At 33.7% G+C, this 22,909-nt stretch overlaps 1 protein-coding gene across 4 annotated transcripts; it reads right to left on the bottom strand.

The window, feature by feature from the left end:
• Nucleotides 1-5,082: 5,082 nt before the first annotated feature.
• Nucleotides 5,083-22,081, bottom strand: LOC110109563. Of its 4 annotated transcripts, none has more exons than XM_020840692.2 (4): nucleotides 22,021-22,081; nucleotides 21,839-21,924; nucleotides 18,594-21,202; nucleotides 5,083-5,462 (listed from the first exon to the last, which is right to left on the bottom strand). In XM_020840692.2, exon 3 carries the CDS (start codon nucleotides 21,192-21,194, stop codon nucleotides 18,909-18,911), a length of 2,286 nt encoding a protein of 761 aa, XP_020696351.1. In that variant the 5' UTR covers nucleotides 21,195-21,202; nucleotides 21,839-21,924; nucleotides 22,021-22,081; the 3' UTR covers nucleotides 5,083-5,462; nucleotides 18,594-18,908. The 4 variants fall into 4 exon arrangements, with proteins under 4 accessions (XP_020696351.1, XP_020696352.1, XP_028552132.1 ...); XM_020840693.2 differs by having other exon boundaries at nucleotides 5,083-5,185; XM_028696299.1 differs by having other exon boundaries at nucleotides 18,594-21,197; nucleotides 22,021-22,041.
• Nucleotides 22,082-22,909: the final 828 nt, after the last annotated feature.

Below are 22,909 nucleotides of genomic sequence, written 5' to 3'. Positions count from 1 at the left end.
AGAAAATTATATTAGTGGACAAATGAACCTCACTAAGTAAAATGTACAAATGAACAAAGGGTAGTAGTAACTCTAGTGTCTTCTGATAGTGTGTTACAACTAGCCAATATGGTTGCTAAGATTGTAAGTGATAATAAATATAGATAATCAGAGGTAAGGGACTGCAATGAAGATAAACACTTACAAATGTTTCATAAGTTGAAGTCATCATTATTTAAAGGTGTTGTAGAACTATAAGTAGTAAAAGTCTAGTTGTTAAGAATAGGAAAAAAAATAACAACATATAGTGCGCTTAGAGCAAGAAATTGTTACTAGCATTATTCTTGTTTGAGGGTGAAGCAAAAAGATGATGGATATGATAGTAACGAAAGAAATTCTAGAGAAGGATGAACGCAAAGATTATTTGGAAAGAGTTTATTACTATTTTTAGGAACATGTTCAAACCTCCATCAGCACGATAGAAAATGTAAGAGGCCAAGATGAAAAGACAGTGATGTAGTATGAAGTAGAGTTTACTCTACTAGTCAGGTATGCCCGACATGTAATTAGTACAACGAAAGAGAAATGTTATAGATTTATGAGAGGATTAAAAGATAAATCGAGACACGTACTAGTACCATTAAGAATTCTAAGTTTTTAGAATTGGTTGAGAGAGCATAGTAGAGAATGATTTAGCTATACCACTGTTCAAATAGGGCATGATGAGAAAAAAGATAGTTAAAGAATTCAATACAAGCAAGTTGGAAACTTCTCAAAAAAACATGAAGGTGATGGATGATAGGATACCCAAGTGTCCTAGATGTTGAAAGAGAAATATTGGGTAGTATTTTCTAATCATGGGATAATGCTTTAGATGTGGACAATGAGAGCATTAATGGATGGTTAATGGCCTACAACAAAGACTGGGAGAAGGATTTGTATTGATAGCAAAACAATAAAGACAAGCCTATAGACAAAGGATAACTGGTTCTAGATGTACGATTAAGGATTAGTGAATAAGACTAAAGCTTCTGAGAATAGAATAAATAGGAGAGGTGTGAGTGGGAGTCAGAGAGATCCTACTCATTTTGCCATGATAGTCTAAGTACAATCAAGAGTCTAAAATTTTGAACAACAAGATAATAGGGATTTGTCTATGAGATCCACTGGTACAATTAATTATCCAAAAAAGTTATTTTATTTAATATTGATTGATACTTAATGCATAATTAATTAATACCATTGCATAATATATTGAATGCATGCATAGATGGGTGGGTGATTTTTATACGATTGATGGATTAATAATTAGTACTTTATTTAATTTGCTAATAATTGTATTGATTTATTTTTTATTTGATTTTATCATTGATTTATTTTTATTGAAATAATTTTATTATGCTTTATTCTTATTTTTGTCTTGTTTGTATAACGATAGTGGAATGTCGGTGATGACATTTTTCTAAGATGGGGAGTGTAATAACTCAAAATTTTTTTAAATAATTTTATTTGAAAAATATGAAAATTTGGATTGCGGCGTTGTACTGGCCAACACAGCGGCACCAGGAAGTGTTACCACAAAATTGAAGCCTCTATTCTACAATAAGTACTACACAATAATGTTGGGATTCATGACCTCGTGGCACTAGGAATTGAATTATATTTTTAAAATACTTAATATTAAATATTCCTCACCACACCATATGTATCCCCCCATTTTGTTCAACTTGTTGTGGAAGAAGGGAGATGAAAAGGAGAGGGGAGGAGATAGGTTTCTTGGGGCATTTCATCTGTTGATTCTATTTCAAGATTTCTTCTTATCATGATAGGTATGATTTCTAGTATTTTATTCTTCCTAAACTTGATAAAAATGTATTTTCTATTAATTTATTAAACTATAATTGTCTAATTCTTAGTATCTGATAGATATGAGTTTTATGAGCATTTTGATATTAATTTTATTGAATTTCACTAAGTAAATTAATAGTTATTATTTTTTTAAGTTAATGAATAATATATAGATTGTCATGCATTACATAGAATATAGTAGGTTATTGTACTTCATATATGATATCAAATGACATAAATGAAATGATATGATTGATACATGATGATATTATAAGTAAAATACATGTTGGCTATTAAAATAATAAATCCTATTATGAGGGTTGGTCAATGAATTTTTCTTAAAAAATAGAGATTTGTGGTATAATCTTTGATGTTATCATGTAGTTAATTGATTGGTTACATTGTTGGGTGGAGAGTGACAAATCTTTATTGGTTTATTGAAAGTCAACTATTAAAGTAAATAATTGAAAGATGTGATAGATCAATAATGATGAACCGATTGAATTGATGGAAGCATGAAAATATCATATTAAAGCTAGATGTCCTGCCATGTTATTAATAATTATATTTACTGTCATTTGCATGATATCACATATAAGATTGATTGAAATATTGAGATTAATGTAGCATAACATAACATATGATATGTATACATTAACATTAATAGACGTACGAGTATATAACACATTGATGAACATATTGATATGGCACACTAACAAACATTTATACATGACATAATAATTGATAGAAAAATATAGTAGAACTATCATCATTAATCTAACTAATAGATAATTGATGCTTGTTTTATTGTACATCACATGTTATTGACTTATATATTTTTTACTAATTTTATGAGATATTGATAAACTCGTTCTGCTTATTGAGATACTTTTATTTTAATGATCATATTGGTTTCTACTTGTGATTGATATTGATTACATAAATTAATCCTTGAACCACATAAATCAATCACCATGACTTCTTATAACTCCCAATCAATATTCAACTTCTTATGACTCCTAATTATTAAATCACATAGATCAATAGGGTATTACGTGAATTTATCATATCATATATGATATCATTCAGTATTTTATTTAAAATGCAATAAAATCATATCAAATTGTTCATAATGTTTAAATCTATAACATATCCAAACTTATATGGTGAAATCTTATGAAATTAGAAAATAATGCATTTTTTGACAGATTTTGAAGAGATAAAATTCATAGATATCAAAATAATTTAAAGCAGAAGTAAACATGAATGGCTGATAAATATGATCCAAAAGTTTTTCTCTCACATCTCTCTTCTTCACCTCTTTCAATTTCTTTCTGGCCAAGCAATCAAGTGAGATTGTGAGGGGATGATATTTATAAATATAGGCCTAGCGCAGCAACACTCACCATATTAGTGCTAAAACACTCTACTTCAAATTTTTTATATTTTTCAAGAAAATTTATTTCATTTATTTGAGTAATTACATAAGAAAATGTCAAAACCTTGTGGAGTAAGGTTGATCAATATTTTTAAGTTTTTTTTTTTTTTTTGTATTTTAATTTATTCTTTTATAGTTATAAATTTTAAAAGGATAGATCATGTTTAATGTGATATGCTAGCTATTGTAAATTGAATTTTGAAATAATGAATATAGAAAAATTTTGATGTATATTATTTATAATTACTTCAACTGAATTTATTTTTTTATTTATATTTAGTGACTCTAGCAAATTAATTAAAAGATAAAATATATAATTCTTTCAAATTTAAATATTAGGGTATTACAACTCCATTCAAATAAATCTCTTTTACTGACAAAACTACCACAATTAGGAATAACTATACATGATCCACCTCTCCTAAAATCTATAGTCCCAAATTTACTCCTCTTCCCAAAAAATTCATAGTTAGAAATATTGCCTCCAAATCTCTTCCTACTTGAATTCCATTATTGCTTAGTAGCTATCATATCACTCAATCATCAGGCTCTCTCTATAAGCTCATAGAAATCAATAATGTGAAACGGAACCAACAGCTATCTCTGATTATCCCGAAGCCCTCTTGAGAATTATATAACACTTCTCTTCAGATGTGTTGATAAGCTGCGGAGCATATAGCAAGCACAGTAAACTCTACCTCATATAACATAACAATCATGCTCCTCTAAACCAGTCATAGAAATATCTCATGTATTTGTTGTCGTGAAGGTGAAGCTACAAACCACGATCTAAAAATATCTTTAACGTCCCTTCACAACTAATTAGGGCATTCAGTTTTCCTTAGTTCTTCTTTTGCTGGCCAAACCATCATCGCTCAGCCTCCCCATTTAATAGACACAACCATGGACACTTTTCTCTTTGAAGGACTCTACATACCCTCAAAAGTTTTCACCAACCTCATAAGCCAATCTTCTGTTACTATGGGCTAAATAACACCCTCAAATCCCCGAGGCTTCAACCTCCAAAACTTATATAAATGTTTATACACATCATCGAACCTCGGAATAAATTATGTTATGGGATTCACCCATCAACTATGCTACTAAACCAAAACTAAGATATCGAATCAGAACTAACAGCATAATCAATACTCTATACTGGCACAATCTGACTATCACTCTACCTATCAGTCATATCTGACTACTAGTAATTCATCAGACAATCACACAAAATGCACACATGTGAATTAAAACATCCACATGAAAATAAATAGAAAAGAATGCCCAATACTACCAAAAACTACCTTACTTCAATTCCTATAGTTCTATTACAATTATTTTCTCCAAATCATTACTCGGATACCAAAAAGGGGCTATCACAACCCAAAACTACATGATATGTTCTATGGGTTCAAATTGAGTTGAGTTGTAACATCACTTATCCTTGATGTTGTAACATGCAAAGCTTCTCTTCTAACTCGCCATAGAGAAAAAGTTGTTCTCACATCCAACCATTCTATATGTAAATCCTTTTTGTTACTATGCTCAACACAACTCTAATTTTTATTGAAAGGGTTCCAATAATTTTAGCTTAATAATTGTAAAAAAAAATTATTAGCATTCTATACTTCTATATAGCTACTTTATTATGATAACAGGATTATTATTTCTCTATATTTACATACAGTTCTATTTTTGCTTGCAACTGATCTTTGTACTTTAGTTTATACACACTGAGCATTTGAATGAATTAATACTTAAAAAGCCAAAGAATTTCCCATTAATACACAAATAGATTGGAAAAAAATAGAAGCAAATGCAAAGAAAGACAAAATAAGAGTTCCTTCCATTAATGTTTTCATCAGCCATCCTCTACAAGTGGTGGATCAAACAGCATTGGCCAGAGATTTACAACAGTAGCTGAAAAAATAATAAGAGTTCACTCATTCTATTTTATGGTATATCAAAAATATATACTAAAGCAAAGCAAAATATAAAAGGATTAAAAAATAAAACAAAGGATTCTATAATAATGCAATGAAAGGTCTGCTACTTCGCCCTATTATGGAGATTGCTGGCATGTTAGCTTGTGACCAAACAAGTCAAAAAGTTCGAGTTCATAAGCTTCTGCTGTGAACACCCAAAAAGATAGAAGAGGCCAAAAGGTGGTTTCATAATGGGAGCTTCCTCAATTTCCCTAAGGCAATTGGCCAAAAGATAACATGTAAGAATCAGCAGAATATCAGATATTATTGTGTTTATTGAGGCTTTGTTTGGGACGGTTTTTTTACTGTTTTCTAAAGCAATTTTTTAGTACAAAATTTTCTTAAACTAAAAAATTTTATACTAAAAAATTGTTTTAAAAAGCCATAAGAAAGCCATCCCAAACAAAGCCTGTTCGTACAAGTTTTTCTGTGGTTTAAAATAAATTAGAAATAATTCAGAACAAATGAAGATGAGAGACAGCTAAAGAAAGATAGCAGTATCCTCCATTGCAATAACAATAACTAGTAAGCACTACTTAAAATTGAGCAATTTGAGACAAGCCTTGAGGCACTGCTCCAATAGTAATAAACCAAGCAGAAAAAAGCAATAGCTTAAGAAATATAATTTACTAACAGAACAACCATGCATCCATCAATCATTATCACCTTTCATTTTTTTACATCGCCACCAAGGTTGCATACATTAAGAGAGAGAATGCTGAAATTCCATATAACTCTTGACAACCAATGCAGTCATATATCAAACCATCACTTCCCAGACTAACAACTTATCCACATGGTTTACATTACCATTTGTTTGCATAAGACTATCATCAAATTGAGGCTTCATTTGGGACGGCTTTCTTACTGCTTCTTAAAGCAATTTTTTAGTACAAAATTTTTTTTACTACTTCTTAAAGCAGCTTTTTTAAACTTTTGTACTAAAAGGCTGTTTTAAGAAGCAGCATGATAGCGAAGCCTGAATCCAGCATAAAAAGTTTCTTCTTAGCAGATCTTTTATTGCAAGCATTCTATTAGGTAGAATTAACACACGAAAACTGGCGCTTCCAAATATCAGGAATTATAGATGAAACTTTTGATCTAGGATCTCATGTTATTTAAAATTATTGAAATAAAATATAACAGAAAAAAAAAACCAGAAAAAGAGAATACAAGAAAATAGCCTGAGAATGGAATGCATCTAAATGTAACCATCATGAAACGCTCAGAAAATTTAATTTATCGTCAATCCTTTAGCTACTCTTTCATTTCTTTACCGTTGGTGAATAAATTCAAATTCTATGCATGACACGTAGGGGCGGAACCCTGTTGTTGCCCCCCCTCAAAAAAAAAAAAAATTTTCCATTATACTCTTATTTAGATAATTTTTAGCCTTTATTACAACGGTTTTTAGGTAATTGCCCCCCCCCCCCTAAAAAAATTAAAATACTATGGTATTTAGGAAATTGCCCCCAATATTATTAAATACATAGTATAGATGTGTTATTGTTAGGGAATGATGAACCAAATACAAAGAGAAATAGTAAATCAAAATTTGTTCCGGGGGCGCTGCCCCCAGAATCCCACGCAGGGGCGCTGTCCCTTGACCCCGCAACCTGATTGGGCAGGTCGAACTCCACCAGGGAGCACTGCGCCCTTGGACCCCCGACATATATGTGAACTATTACTTATATGTTTGCCCCCCCTGAAAATTATAGCTGGTTCCGCCCCTGATGACACGTTAGCTTTTCTGAATGCCAAACTGTCAATAAAGTATTGAAGGACTCATAAAACTTCTACAAAATTGTTTATATAAAGATCACAAAATTTTTCTTGATAATTAATAATGAAACTTGAAAAAATTGCAAGTGATTTCCAAAACAGTTATCATAAAGACTTTCAAAAGCAAATATTGCAAAGAATTACTTGCTGGATGGGACATTTTATTAAAAAGTTGCGCTTTGCAGAAGGGAAATGCTTAGTGTTCCAGAAACCAATTTCCACCAATCTTGATTCCAAGGTTTCTATATAACAAGAGTTCCATTATGACTCATATCAATCTTGAAATGGTTAGTCATCTTCACTAATTCTTTACATATAATTAATAACCATTAAATTAAATTAAGATAAGTAATTTTTCTTCAGGATTAAACAGAGGTCTTAACATTTTATGTTAGCCATTGTTTCAATATATAGCATATTCTATATTAGTATCAAGCAATTTTAATGATAAGTATTCATGATTAAGCCTAGAGATATCTAATGATCATAGTTAGGCTTCTTTTTAACACACCAACACACTCGTTTCCAGTGAACCATTCATTAAAATGGGAAGGATGCCTAATTTAATCCCAGTAAGTAGGAACACCCTACTCGTCTTCCTTCAGCCACAACTGGTGCTAACTAACTATAAGAAAATGATCCAGTTAACATGAAATGGCTAGTCTTCTTACTCCAATTCTTTATAGGTACTAAATAACCATAAAATTAAAATGACAGAATTATTTTTTCTGCAGAATTGAGAAGTGTCTAAAAAGTTTATGATAATCATTGTTACAATATATAACAAAAATATATCCGTATCTGGTAATTATTTAGATGAAAACAAGAAAACATTTATCATTCAAATTAAATGTTGTAGAAAAAGGAATTTAAACTAACATTATGTTTGCAAAATTTGATAAGAAAATGCTCAGAACACAGAAATGTAAAAATGCAACTCAGTTGTAATGAAGCTAGACTGTACTCTGCATAAATTGTGTTTTGAAGTCCTAGATGAATAAAGGTCATAATGTTACCAAGAAAAAATGGAGGCGATAAGAATGTGTGCTGCTTTCTGAAAGTGAACTTCACCAGGCAACTATGAATGAATGATTTGTATTGAGATCGAATAAGAAACCCATAGCTAAGTTCAAATCAAATATTTACTAGTGGTAACAAACAGAAGTGTGACATCAAAGTTACAATCCCTGGAATTAAAAAAACGCACGTACACACACATAGTGATCTCACTCTTACAATCCGTCAAATTAACTCATTCATTATTTCTTCCAAAACATACACCATGCTATACACAAGACAATAAATTGTTCCCAATTTGTATAGCCAACGCATGCGGACTCCTACCAAAAAGGCAATTTCCTCCATATCCAAAGAGCATGTCATATTTACCCTTTTTTATCCTATCTTCCAGGTACAAATGGTATAAAGCAAAACAATCACCGATATTATTAGATTGGGTAAATTTATTCAACTATCAAATCTTATATTCTATAACTCCATCTTTAAGACAAAGGCATTGCATTGCACTGGCTAAATGCTAGTACATGCATATCCAACGTGCAATGGTCAAGTCATGGAAGTATCATATGAACTTGCTTCATTGATGCATATTTGACCCTCTTTTGACGATGTATTTGTAGGATTCACATGCATTAATGTATTTATATGTAACTAAGACATGAACTTTTTCACAGTCCAGGCAAATATTCTTCATTTTGTAAAAAAAAAAAAAACTTGGTCGACCTCTTGCTTCATTATCCAATAAATTTCTAGCATATATTGCATATAGCGATAAGTACAAGGAGATGCAAATTACTTTCTGAATATTACATTTGTTGGAAAGTTCTTCCTACAAAAGCTTCATTATCGTTCAGGTTGCCAAGGTGTAAAGAGCAAGGACATGAGCAAGATGAGGCCTCCTCTAAGTTTTGCTTACTTTCAAAACTTCATAGGTTGCCCAATTTAGAATGCAGCTTCTTAAAATTAATGAATTGCATTTTGACCATTTATTGCTGGTTATAGATAACAGGAAATACTTCAGCAGAGCAAAAAGCTTGAACCAACCATACAAAATGGAATATCGACAAAGCTGTGAAGGTACAATAAGTTGAATCATGCATAAATAGACCCATCATAGTAGAGGAATTGTAAGACATGCACGCATCAATTGAAGATATCATCAAGCCAAACATTAAACACCATCCCCAGCACGCATTTTCCTAGCATATTGGATGAACATAAAAACCATTCAAGTTCACCGGTCATATCATGTACAAAAGATTTCAACATCATCAGTTCTCACCTCTCATTATATGGCTCACTTATGAATGAACTTATTTCCCTAAGCCAAATTAGCAGAATTGTCTCAGGAGCTTCAAGTCCACTCCAATATAAAAGAAATCAAAATAATTCCCAGACTGTTTGCATGTGATTAATTAGTCTCAGAGTATCACATTTCTCCAATTTAGTCACTCAAATATACAAAATTGATTCTAAATGGTCCCCTCGGGCACAAATTGATAGAAATTGTGATATAAAATTTGTCCCAATCTAATCCCTAGACTATACAAAATCTATCTCAATTTAGTCCCTGATGAGCTATTTGGGATAAATTTTGTATGGTTGAGAACTTAAATTGAAGAAATGTGATACTCTTGAGCTAAATTGGTCACATATCAATAGTCAACAAGACAATTTTGAACTTTTTCTCTCACTCAACCGTCAAGACAAAACTTAAACTATTCAAACCATAAAACCCAAATGAAATCACTATCAACAAGCATCAACCTCTTTTCAAGATGAAATGGTCAACCATGAGTTGATATGAGATATGTTTGACTTGAGGACTGTGGAGTTTATCAACTTCCCTTTTTTAATAATTTAAACTTTAAACTAAATATTGCCATTAACTTTCTTCCATAAAAGGTCTACTCTCTTGCCTCATCTTCCCATATTTAATTTGTCGTTCTCTTTAGTAAATTGCTCCACTACAATTTAAAAGTGCCAAATTCGGATTATGCAAACAACCTCTCTGCAAGGCAGGATGAATATGCATGCATAAACCCTTTCCGTAAACCAGACATTGGCAGAAAGCCTCATTCATTGGATACATCCACTTCTTCAACATTATTCTCAGAGAATTATGACCTTAATTCTCCCCTCCAACGTTTTCTCTTGGATATGCTATCTTTATTTATGAGCTTATTTTGATTTCTCGAACACTGAGCCTATTCCTTTATTCTTTATATCACTTATTCTTTCATCCCGCCAAGTTCAGGCAAAGTTTAAAACCACAGCAAATTCATCTTCAGAAATAATCAAGAAAAATGCATTAATAGCATGCCGTCACAATTGTTGAGGTCATAAAATAAATCAAAATCTGACTCAACTCAGTTTGACTGTGCAAGTACCCAAATAAGCCCAAATTGGCTTACTTGACCTTCAGATAAACATTGTCAGGACAAGGAAAGTATGTTTTTTATGGTGATATGAGGACTATCGCCATTGTTTATTTAAGATAAGCATCAGCCATACCTTGAATATTCCTAAATCAACCATGACCCAAGTATATAACTAGGCCATGTGATCAATTCATTTAAAGGAAAAAACTTAAAATTTAGAGAGTTTTTAAAATTTGAGATAAATTCCCATTAATAGTGCTCATCATTTTATTGAATAATTGTTAAACTAGTTATCCTATCGGTGGGGAAGATTCCTCTTCTTAAATTTTCGGAATGTTGATAGGAAACACTTGTAGATCTCAAGTATTTCCTATCAATCTTTGGAAAACAGCGAGAAATTTTCACAAAAGTCCACACAAAACCATGAAAACAGTAGATAATTTGTATTATTTAATGAAAGGAAAATAGAAAATAGCAAGATACACTTGATCCTCAATTCAAGAGGAGGATCGATCTCTCCCTAAATCTCTAGACGCCGCTACAGCCCAAAGAAAACCTAAATCTAGGAGATCTCAAATTTCAGCCAAATTCAAGATGCTCTAACCCAAGGAAAACAAACTATTTAATGCATACAAATCAAAAGGAATTCCCTAAACAATCCTAACATTCAATTTCCCTCCCAAAATTCCTTCCAAAATCCTTCCAAAACCGGCTCCCATGGCTTGCGGTTGCGTTCGGCGCATCCAGGGGGAGGAATAGTTCCGCCCCATTTACCAGCTGGACCAGTCCATTGAACCGGTCTATCAAATGCACTTCTAGAAATGTGAAGAAAAGCTCTTACTAGAACTCTCTTAGACAAATTCTCAATACAAGAACAACAACAATATCAATCCTTTATCCCACAACGTGGGAATATGATTTATACACCAATAAAAATTTCACTTGGACAAATCCTACCTAGCTAGTCAACCATGCTTCACTTTGATACCCATCCACTTTTGAAAGCTATGGGCATGTTCGTCCACAACCAACCTGACAACATTCTTTCCCAAAAGCCAGCCAGACAATGTTGCCCCAGTCTAGCATTTGCCATTTTTGGCAAATAAGCATATATTCCTTGGGGGTTTAGTCCTTCCTAGTTTCTTGCTCCGATATACGCTTCCATCACCAAACCAATGTCACTTGATAATGAACTTCACAACCACCTCTTTTACCAATAATCTTATGATGTCCCATTGAAATTTGGGAAGGGCATGGAAATTTGTACTCAACGCATCCTAATAATGAAACTTTGGCATCTAAGCCAAAACCCCATTGATTTTTTGATGAGTACATCAGCAGGAGATTTCGACGCATCTACCATCGAAGGAATCAGAGATCAACGGCTACGATTAAGAGTCTCTATTTATGATGCATTTATGTATTTCTTTTATTTTTATTTTAGAATTACCAATGTACCCCTGTGAGGGATTTCTTTTATGTTATAGCCCCGAGGGCATTTGAGTCTTTTATTTTTCTCTTATTGTGAGACCTATATATAGAGGTCTTCACTATTGTATGAAGGGATGATGATTGATGAATGCAAATTTTTCAAATTTTTGCTCTTAATTTCTTTCTGAGCTCTTGAGAGAAGAGAGAACCCCAGGAGGGAACCAAAGCAATACCCGACAGCTGCCAGAATAGTCCGGGCTCTCGGTTTCCCCTTCCCCTTTCTCTTCCCCACCCCTTCTCCCCTCATCAAGCCACCGACCACCTGTCCCTCAACCCTATACTGCCGGCCTCTACACCCGATCCCCTTCACCGCCCAAATAGCCGGCCACATCCCCATTCCCCCACCCAAACCGCCGGCCAAACCCCTACATTCCTCCCAACACCTGCCGGCCAAACACCCCTCCTCCACATCAAACCCGTCGGCCTCACCCATCACACCCGAGCCCTTGATCCCCTTCAAAGCCGCCGGCCAACCAATCCCCAACCCTTGATTCCCCTCCAAATTTTCCTTTATTATCTTATTAATTAGTCTTACTATTGATTTGGAAAGGACCTTAATTTGAATTCAAATAATATTTGAAATTCAAAACATTTCCTAATTAATAAATATAATATAGGAAGCCCCCACAAATCACTCCCAATCTGAAATTAATTGTGATTTGTTTCTAAATCCCACATATATTGCACCTAGACACATTCAATGAATGTGGACAATTTCCCCTTCCCCTCTCTAGGCCGGCCCCCTCTCTCCTCTCTCTCTCTCTCAATTATTTCACCCATTAATGCTCACATTTTAACCCCTTCCTATTTAAGCATGCCGCCCCATCTTCTCCCCAATTAAAGGAGATTCGAATTCAAAACTATTTCCCTGCCTCACTATTCTAAAATATGAAATTACAATTTAGATTTTTGGATTTGTCCCCTCTTCCTTAACCCTAAATCTGAAATTAACAAGGCCTCTCCTAGTCGTGGTCGAAATCCCCAAGCCCCTTCTCCCTCCATTACCTCCCTACTCCCTTGCTACACATATCACCCAAGGAAGAAGATACGCTATTACTTGGTCTACTTCTATCCATGGATGGCCGATCTCGAGCTTGACCGCAGATTCATCTACGACCATCAAGGCTTAGTGGATATTCTACATTCTCCCTTCTTCAACCTCAACTTAGAACTCGATGACACAGTCGTCGACCACATCCTCTTCAACTTGACATCTGCTATTGAAGAACACCAACACTCCGGACATTCACGAATCATCGGACATCCACCAACTTCTTCCCCCCTCTGGCTAACTTCTCGTTGAGTAAGACTGTAGGCATTCTCTTTCTTTTGGTAGCATCCCTAGGCTTGTTGAAATTATTCTCCTCTGATCCCACCATCAAGAGTGAAAGTGAGGGGAACTCGGGGTGAATTTTCTATTTGTTAACAGTTGAATTTGTTACTTTTGCATCTAGTGTTACAATAATTTTTATTCTTATTTTAAAATTGTCCTATTAATCTTTCTAGTAATCCCATACCAAAGCACAACTGCAACTAAGGAATCTTAGATTCTTATCTTGGTGAAACATTAAGTTTAAATTTAGAAAAGCTTAACTTGTTATTAATTCCTAAACAATTCTTGTTTCCATATATGTTTCACATCATTTTTTTCCATGGGTTTTCAGAAAAAAAAATATTTAACTCTTAAATGTTTTTTCTTAAATATTCTTAATCAAATCATTTCTCAGTACATAAGAACATTTTTAAATGCAATAATTTGACATTGTTTGTGGGAATATAACATTACTGATCTGCAGAATATGCAACAATTCAACGAGTGCAGGGATTAGAACATCTCTATATGAAAGCTTCTGACCGACCAATTTTTCACTTGAAATGCTTACAGTGAATATAATCTCTAACCACAAAAACATTGTCTAGTCATTCAACAAAAAACTGGGTAGGATGCTAGGAACCTCCTCGGCAATGGTTCTCAGTTTACCTCTTGCCTATCAAGAAATCAATCAATTGACCAAAGACCATTGAATGACTTAGAACTTTCGAAAGATTCATCAACTATCTTCCGCAGCAACAGCTAAAATCAAGTTCGTAGCCCTATGCTTCACAATAGTGACCCCGTAACCTACTTCAAACTATTTGTAGAAGAACACAAAGGCAACACCTCCTTGATACTATATTTGCACATGCGTGTGAAATATTTCATCAAATTCCATTTTAGAAGTAAATCAATTGGTTTCATGTGCATCCTCTTATTGAGGAACTCTACTTTCAATAGAATGAAAAAATATTCAAAATGTATAGTTTGAGTCTTATAAAAATGGATTGCTAGAATTCAAAATGGATCAATGCAATTGTCTCACAAAAACCTTTGAAAATCAAGTAACGATTGATATAGGATGCCAGTATTTTTAGTCTACCTGCAAACATCGCAAAGAGCTCGCCAAAACTTCTACCAAAAAGAATATCAACCAAGGCAATATTTTAGAAGTTAGAACTGATGGTCCGGGACTGCACTGGCAATGAGCAAGTCTGAATTGCACATGCCATTTATGTGAAAAATCCTTAAATTTTGCCATGAAATTGTATGGTAGGCAAATGACTAATTGAAAAGTAGGACATATATTTCACCCCAAACAAAAAATTTCTACTCAAACAGACAAGAATTGTGGCAGAGACAATAAAACAATGACATGCAAGCATCAATCTTCGCCTACCAAAAGCAAAACACAATCTCCAAACAACATGGAGCGATGTACATCTTCAAGAAGCTCCTAAATTGTCCATAACAGACTAGAGATGACTGACAAACCTCCCTCCACTTATAAGGAATACATAATTTGCACAACATTAATGACATGGCATTTACCAACACCAACATATTTTGACTATCAAGGTGAAACTCCAACCTACATCAATTGCAAATACAAAATTACAATGATGGCATTATTTCATGTTGTTACAACATTGAATGCTTCAAATTAAACAAACATGGAATGGCTCTAACATACTACATAATTAACCTCGGGATGACATGAGAAGTCCGACTACTCAATTGGCTTCGTGGCCTAGTCCTAAGTCAGCTTCATCGTTCTGCACCTCTTCATATATTTTCATTGCCCAATACATAAGAAAATTTTAACAACTATACTACTTGAATGATTTCATCAATTACTTTTTAGGCAACATGGATGCATGCAAGATTAGACTAGAGCTTGAGTATGTGAGGCCTGCGAGAGTGGTAAAGGATTTGGTTTGAAGATGTATGGTTTTCAAATAGATTGCTAGTGGAAAATTAGTGGTTGATAGAAATAAAAAAATAAATTTCAAGATATTTGTATAAGGGGGAAAATAAAACTCTGTAAATATAATTTAGAGTGATTTGCATACAAAAATTGGATCTAGAAAGCACAAAATTGACCCTACATAACTTCAGCCATTTAAATGGTAATCATAAACTCCTATTTATAGAAATAAAATTACATGAACAAGTCTGAATTTTAGATTTAATATCTAATCATATTTTAAAACTAATCAAATTCTACCAGATAAATGAAATTCAGCTTTGAAACTAGCCAAAAAGAATATAATTGAGCCTAATAAAATAAATCAATTTTAAAATAAGAGAAATTTGTTCATAAAAGATATTAACCTATAAATGCATGAAAATTGGTAGGGTTTAACCTATGATGCACAGACACGGACATGACGACATGGATACGACACGACATGGACACGGGACACATCAATTATTGAAAATATAGGACACGGTATTATAGTTTTTATATTTTAAAAATAGTGTATAAAAATAGAATAAGTATAAATTTAAAAATAATAAATTATTTAATTAGAATTTGTGCTTAAAATCATTAATATTATGATGTCGAGAGTCAGACATTGATATCGTTTATCAGTCATCGAGAGAGGAGATGACAATGTTGTCGAGAGCCGGGCATTGATGTTATGCAATAAATATTAGTCGTCAATGTTAGGAGGGTGTTCATCACCGATACTGAGAGAGCATTGGTTGTCGATGTTGAGAAGGCGTTGGACAAAGATGAGATGTAAGTTGTGGGTGTAGAAACTACTAGCATCGAGCATTAATGTAAAGACGACATTAGACTTTGATATGAATATCGTTTTGAAATGTTGATGTTGTAACGACATTAGACATCGATGTTGATATGACATCGGGCATTGTTGTGAAATCAAAGTTGCCAAAAAGAAATAAAAAATGAGAATATTCGATGATAATGGGGTATTAAGTGGGGGCGATTGATTTGGCGTTGTGGATAGGAAATAATAAATTTAATTTTTTATATTTTAAATAAGTAAAAAATTTAAATACAAGAAATTATGCTTAAAAAAGTGATAAAATATTTAAGATACGAGTGTCCGACATGCGTGTCCAATTTGTACTTAATGTTTTTTTAATCGAACACATTTTGGCGTGTCCGACATGTGTCAGAGGAGTGTCGGACGCGTATCGTGTCGGACACTGCACGCCTCTTTGAGGAGAAGTATTGGTGTATTAACTCCTTTATAACCTAATTTTACTCATAATAATTAGCCTATAAAAAATTGTAGTCCACCCTAAAAAGTTCAACCAATTTCCTCTTTTTTTAATGAGAGATTGACTTTCCTAGTCTATCATATCAACATGAAGTTACTTGTTTTATGAGTAACTGATATAAGTGCAATATTAACCAAATAAAAGACACTAGGCATACCTTGTTAAGAAATTAATATAGCACAGACTAATTTGATGCTTGTTTACATGTATGCTTATAATTTTACACACATGAAGGAAAATTAAACGCAAATAAATTATTAGATGCATAGAAAGAAACAATATTCAAGAAAATAAAACAAAAACAACATTAAATTCCTAAGATACGGCCTATCATTCTATGAGTCAAATATTAACATTAGTTATGCGACGCAATTGTTCTAAAGAGCAATGCCAAACACATTATTTATTGATCAAAAAGGTGAATAGATATTTCACTGACTGATATGCTCAAGGTACTTAGAGAAATCCTCAGTTACAACTTAAAAGCATGTTCAAAATCCAAACACAAGTACATAGGGGTGTAACAATTCAAAGCCAACTTGTGGACAACTCAGACATGGCTCGATCAAAATGGTTTGTGTGCTGAATTCAATGAGCTAATGAGTAAAGCTTGAATCAACCCCAACTTAACCCATAATTAGTAAGTCAACTCAATTTATAAAAATTAATATCAAATATAGTTAAAAAATATTAAATTTAATAAATTAAGTACAAATTACTTAAAAACTTAGTTATCTATCTTCTCTAAACTGTTTTCTCATTATCTATACTCCAAATTCTAATTTGTTTGCAATTTCAATGTCAAAACTCAAATCAGTAGCATCTCTCTTACATAATAAATAAGTTGGCTCATAAGAAACTCATAAAATTGAGCTCAAACTCAACCAATTAATTAAGCTCAAGCTCAACTCGACTAATCACACCTTCACACGCACATCAAGATTAAGATACTTGGGCATGCTTATTAAAAAGAGTTCAAGTTAACAAGACTAGAGCAAAAAAAAAAGTTTTAATAAAATAGTAAGGACTAATAAGCATGCCCAAACTCTTTGAGTATTTTTCTTATAAATTGTCCACCATTAATCAGTGTTAAGTCATGCATGATGTTAAAATGTTAAATACAATTTGCTAGTATTCTTTGTACAGCTTCAAGCCATATTACTCTTGTGCTGTTCATTTTTTTTAATATTTTTATGTTAAATCTATATGCATGCCTTACATTATTATATTCATATTATTTTATAATATTTTATAATTACAGCAAAAAAAATTATAAGTCATAATCATATTATCTTTACATTATTATATTCAAAAAAATTAGTTAGACCCACATCCAAGCCTTCATAATTGAAACCCCCTTCTTACAAAATTGGAGCTCCTTTTCATCAACTTTCTACCACACATTGTTAAACTCGGTTTCAAAAATGAACTTCAAACACTTATAATCACTTTGATTAAAATAAACTAGCCCTACTACTTGCTACAACATGGTTCATCATACAAATAATTAATAAATTCAACTCATCTGAGACAAACACCTCTTTCTCCTTAATTTTCATGAAATCAATTTTCACATGGTTCAAGATCATGTGCCCTTTAAGATCAATTAGATCATCTAAAAATAATTTATCGCCCTCAATAAATCTAACTAATTATGTTATCACAAAATTTATAGCATGGTCTATTTTTTTATCACAAAGTTAACACTAGTACACAAATTTACTTGAAACTATTCTAACAATAAACAACTACTAAAACGAAGTAACTCCAAGAAAGATACCTTGCATTTTGAAAAATTAAGTAGCCAACAAATGAAAGCATATAAAATCATGCAAACAACCAACTCAAAGAAAACCTCTAGATACAAGATGGACATATAACAATATGAGAATAAACTTTTGTTCAAAGTACTATAAAGGAAGCAGTAAATTCTAGTTTGTCACAAGAAAACAGTTTTTCACAATTTCTGAAAATATTTAAATTGTAGAACGACAAAAAAAAACTAAGAATTCATATCAGCTAAAGATGCATATTTAATATAAGCCTTTTCTCTGTTGGCAAATGCATAAATCTAACTAATGTGAGAACTTGATACTAACCTAGTGAATCAGAGGAAGCTGCCATTTCCAGAAAAAAAAACACTAGCATGTCCTGTCATCAAAAAGGTTGATCTCCAAAACTTCTAGTCCAAAACAATTTCTGTATTGCTGATAAATCCAAGTTAGGCGCCCATTAACAGCTAAGATAAATGATTCTGAACCGAGCTACATTCCAGAATCATCATCGAAAGTTAGCCGAAAACAGCTGATGAAGCTGCATTGCTTAGCAAAACCCAATGAATGTTGAAAAAAGCTATAGGAATCAATGGAGTAGGTTAATAAATGGAGTAAGGAACTTCAGCGTTAAGAGACCAGCTATTGCTCAGCATCATTTATAAGTTCTTCACACTTTGCTTCAGAGGATGCCTGAAGAAGTTCTAGAGGAGTTGCAGCTGGATCGAGCTCAAGGCAACCTTTCGGAGCATTATCAGCTTCTTCACCTGTGAGAACATAAGAAGGAACCTGATGTGAGAACCTAAACATCTCTTGCTTCGGTATCATCTTCACCTCTTTTGGGTCAAAATGCCGTTTAAAAACTGTTTTGAATCCAGCAACCTTCACTAAGGAAACAACTGAGATTCCCTGATCCTCATTATAATCCCCAAGTACCTCAACCATGTCATATTTGTGGATCACATCATCTGAAGTATGCTCATTCCAGTGAGGAGTCCAGTTTCTGTACAAGGCCCAAGTGTCACCTTTTCTAGGAAGAATTCTAATTACTCCACGAGAACCTTTCTCCCATTTAACCTTATGTGAAAATATATTGATTGAATCAACGGCTTCATATCTTGCAACTCTAAACTCTCCAGAGGTTTTAGTAAAACCACTGCTAACCCAATCCAAGTCAGCAAATTCAGCATTAGACTTCGATGTGAGAAAACTCATGCGAACCTTGAAAGGATTTGTGGATAAAACTTTCTGAATCAAGGCATAATATCGAGGCATACCATCATCCTCATCATAGGTAGCCCATATCTGATCACCTCCAAAGGCTTCTTCTGTGCGATCATTGTCGAAATCATGAAAATCTGGATCAGGGACATCAATTGACACAGGAAGATCAAGATCTTTATCTGAATCATCATCAACATTATCTTGTTGAACCTCCTTCTGAGCAACTTCCTTATTACTCCTGGAGTCAAGTACTTTTTTATCTGCATATCTACTTTGAACTGTGTCCTTCAAAAGATCATCAACTTCCTTCAACTCTTTGATATCCTCTTTAGATTTTTGCTTATTCTTTGACCTACCCTTGGCAGCTTCAGCTGAATTCAATTCACTTAGTTTCTTCAATATTCCAAGCTTAGCCTTTTCCACTAGTATAGGTCTAACATCTAAATGCGTATATTCCCTGTTAAATGTTGCCTGCCTCGAGCTTAGCCTGGACTTCAAAGAATCTCCCGTAACCTTATCCCCTTCAGAAAGAGCATTTCTAGTTGTACCAACAGAATGATTCATCTGATTTCCAGAACAATTACTCCCAGCATCATCGCTAATGTCTCTTCTTCTATTCACATTTACATCAGCACCAGTTCCAGTATTAAGATTTGCAGAAGCACTGGTATTCCTTCTTGGAGCATCATACCTCTTCCGAAGAAACTCTTCCCTTCTAGATGCTGCCTGTGCTTCTTCCCGCTGCCTTTTAGCTTTCTCATATGCTTGCTGAACCACATTTGCAGCCTGTGCAACAGTAGAAGAAGAGCCATCAGCACCAGCTGTTGCAGAAAGTCCAGAGAATGGACTCCACTGGAAATTTGTAGCAGAAGATGAGTCAGCACTTACTCCATGCTGAAACCCTGCGGATCCCATTCCTGTGGGAGCAGAGGCATTCTTATTGGTATTGTTATTCATGTTACCTAGGTTGTACTGCTTTGATGACCACTTAGGTGGACGGAGTCCACTAGGAGGGATAGGCAATTCTGTGGCTAGAAATGGCTGTTTGCATTTAGGACATAGAAGGCTTTTGTTGAGATACATTCTGTGGTACTCATATTGCATGCAACATCCAGCACATGAAGTCCAGAATGTCGTCATCTGCGAATGAGTTGGAGGTGATGGAGTAGTTGGGGCCCTCTGAGTATAGCTCTTCTGAGCTGTCACTTTTGCTGCAGCACAGTTAGCAAACTGGTAAAAACCATTACTAGCAGGCTTAGCAGCAGATGTAGTTTTGCTTGGCTGTGAGACCTTTTGCTGAAGCCCTTTTGCATATATCCTCTGGTCATACAACATTTTCTTACTCCTATCAGACAGCACATTCCAGGCCTCAGAAACAAGCTGAAAAGCACCTTCTGCGCCAGTAAATTTGTTCTTATCTGGATGCAGCAGAAGAGCTAGTTTCCTGTACTGCTTTTTCACCGTCTCTTCATCTGCTGAAGCATTAACCTGAAGGATTGCATATAAATCCTTCTCTCCATTTATTTTAGCTTCTGATGCAAGATAAACATCCAAAGTTGTTAACATTTGACTAATTCCTTCTAGAGATGGAAAAAGATTCTGGGCCTTTAACGCAATTTTCTTAGCACCCAAATAGTCTTTTTCAGAAGCCTTTCTTTCAGCGATCTCTTTCGCCCTAAGCGCCTCGTCCCTGTTACATTCCATTTCCTAAACTGAAACACAAAACCAAAACCGAAAATTCACATTCAGGACTTCAAATCAGTGATCTAGTGGAATTATTGGGATTATTAGGATTCCTAACTCCTGGTAAGATGACAAAAAGAGAGATAGAGAGGGGTGGTGAGGATTGAGATGACAAACTGGAAAAAGAACACTTTAGCACAAACAATGATTAAACTCTGATAGCATGATAGAAAGAAGAAGCATACTTAGTTTGAATAATGACATTAACAGCACACTAGCTTAAAAATGGCCGCATTGCATAGATTAGAAGGACAACAGTTACCATCGCACAAAACCAGAAAAACCTAACTGCCCTGTCCTATAGCAAAATGCTCCCTCATAAGCATGCGAAGCAACAGAATGCGCGGCGAGGAAAGTTCTCGTAGGAGCAATTCATAACACGCGACAAAAAAAACGCAAAACCATGAAAGTGCTAAAGGAGCGGCACGCAGAAAAATGAAAATAAAGCAAGTTGAAGGAGATCGAACAAGCTATTGTTGGCCTGGAAAACCCACTTTCAGGCTTGAAAAAGGCGAAACCCTAGGTGCTCGATCTCCCAGCCACAGTTTATGTGAAAATATATTCGTTGGAAAGCTCTACGAAAACAGAAAAGAAAGCATAACTACCTGTATGCGGAGAATCGACGCTCAATTTCGGATGGTAGACCGTCATCTGAATGCCTTCATCTCCATTTTTTGTTTTCCCACCAAAGCTGGTAAAAAAAACAAGAAAAGGTTAAAAGGAATTTTTGCCAAAAGACCTCAAGCCCTAGACTAAACTAAAACTGACGAAACCCGAAAAAAAATACCTGTGAGGAAAGACAAACAGGACAAGCGCATGAGGATCTCTCTCTCCCGCTTTATCATATTAGATTTTTGCAAACCCTAACTTAACTAGAGTTCAAAAAAATAACTGAGGTTAAGAGTAACCATAGTTAAGACTTCTCCTTTTCTAAATTTGGAAAATTTTATCAAAAAAGTAAGGATTTAGAGTAAAAGAATATTAATACATTACTTATATTCTAGATGTGTTATTTTATATCTTCACATAAAAATTAACTCATGTGGGCCCATAAAAATAGGATTTTAAAAACTATTATATAACTAATTTCAAAATTAATTTGGAGTAAATATAGAAAAAAATTTGATAGTTTAAAATAATAATGCATAAAAATATTTTTATAAGATTGAAACTTTAAATAAATTAAAATGGTTAATAAAAATCAAATGATTACAGCCGATTATCATAAATCAAATCAAGTGAAAGTATATTTAAATCAAATCATTTTTCAAGTCTTTTTAAACTTATGTATATTTATAATCAATTTTTTAATTATAATTGTTAATTATTATCATTGCTTGAATGGTAATAACTTTAAATGTGAACTTTGTTGTATTTGATATGATCAAATTGAATTAAAATATTTAGCCTTATCCTTTAAAGCATATTACTTTGATTAAATGATCCATGATGAACATTTGAAATTATTTTTCATTAAACATGGTCTATTAAGTACTCTCTTGATTCAAGTTGTGAAGATGATTGCTTCATACCATGTGAGTGGAACTTTTTTCTTTCCACCCTCAATTTGGAACAAGTTGTCTTGGAAGTTGCTTTTAGATTTACATTAATCCTTATTTCATAATTGTCAAGTGCGACAACTCCATACTAGTGCAACTCAAATCATGCATCGTGCT

The sequence above is a fragment of the Dendrobium catenatum genome, unplaced genomic scaffold (genome assembly GCF_001605985.2).
Source record: "Dendrobium catenatum unplaced genomic scaffold, ASM160598v2 fragScaff_scaffold_733, whole genome shotgun sequence".
NCBI classification, from domain to species: Eukaryota; Viridiplantae; Streptophyta; class Magnoliopsida; order Asparagales; family Orchidaceae; genus Dendrobium; species Dendrobium catenatum.
The sequence above is the reverse complement of the archived record's forward strand: the minus strand, read 5'-3'. Positions and strand labels throughout refer to the sequence as shown.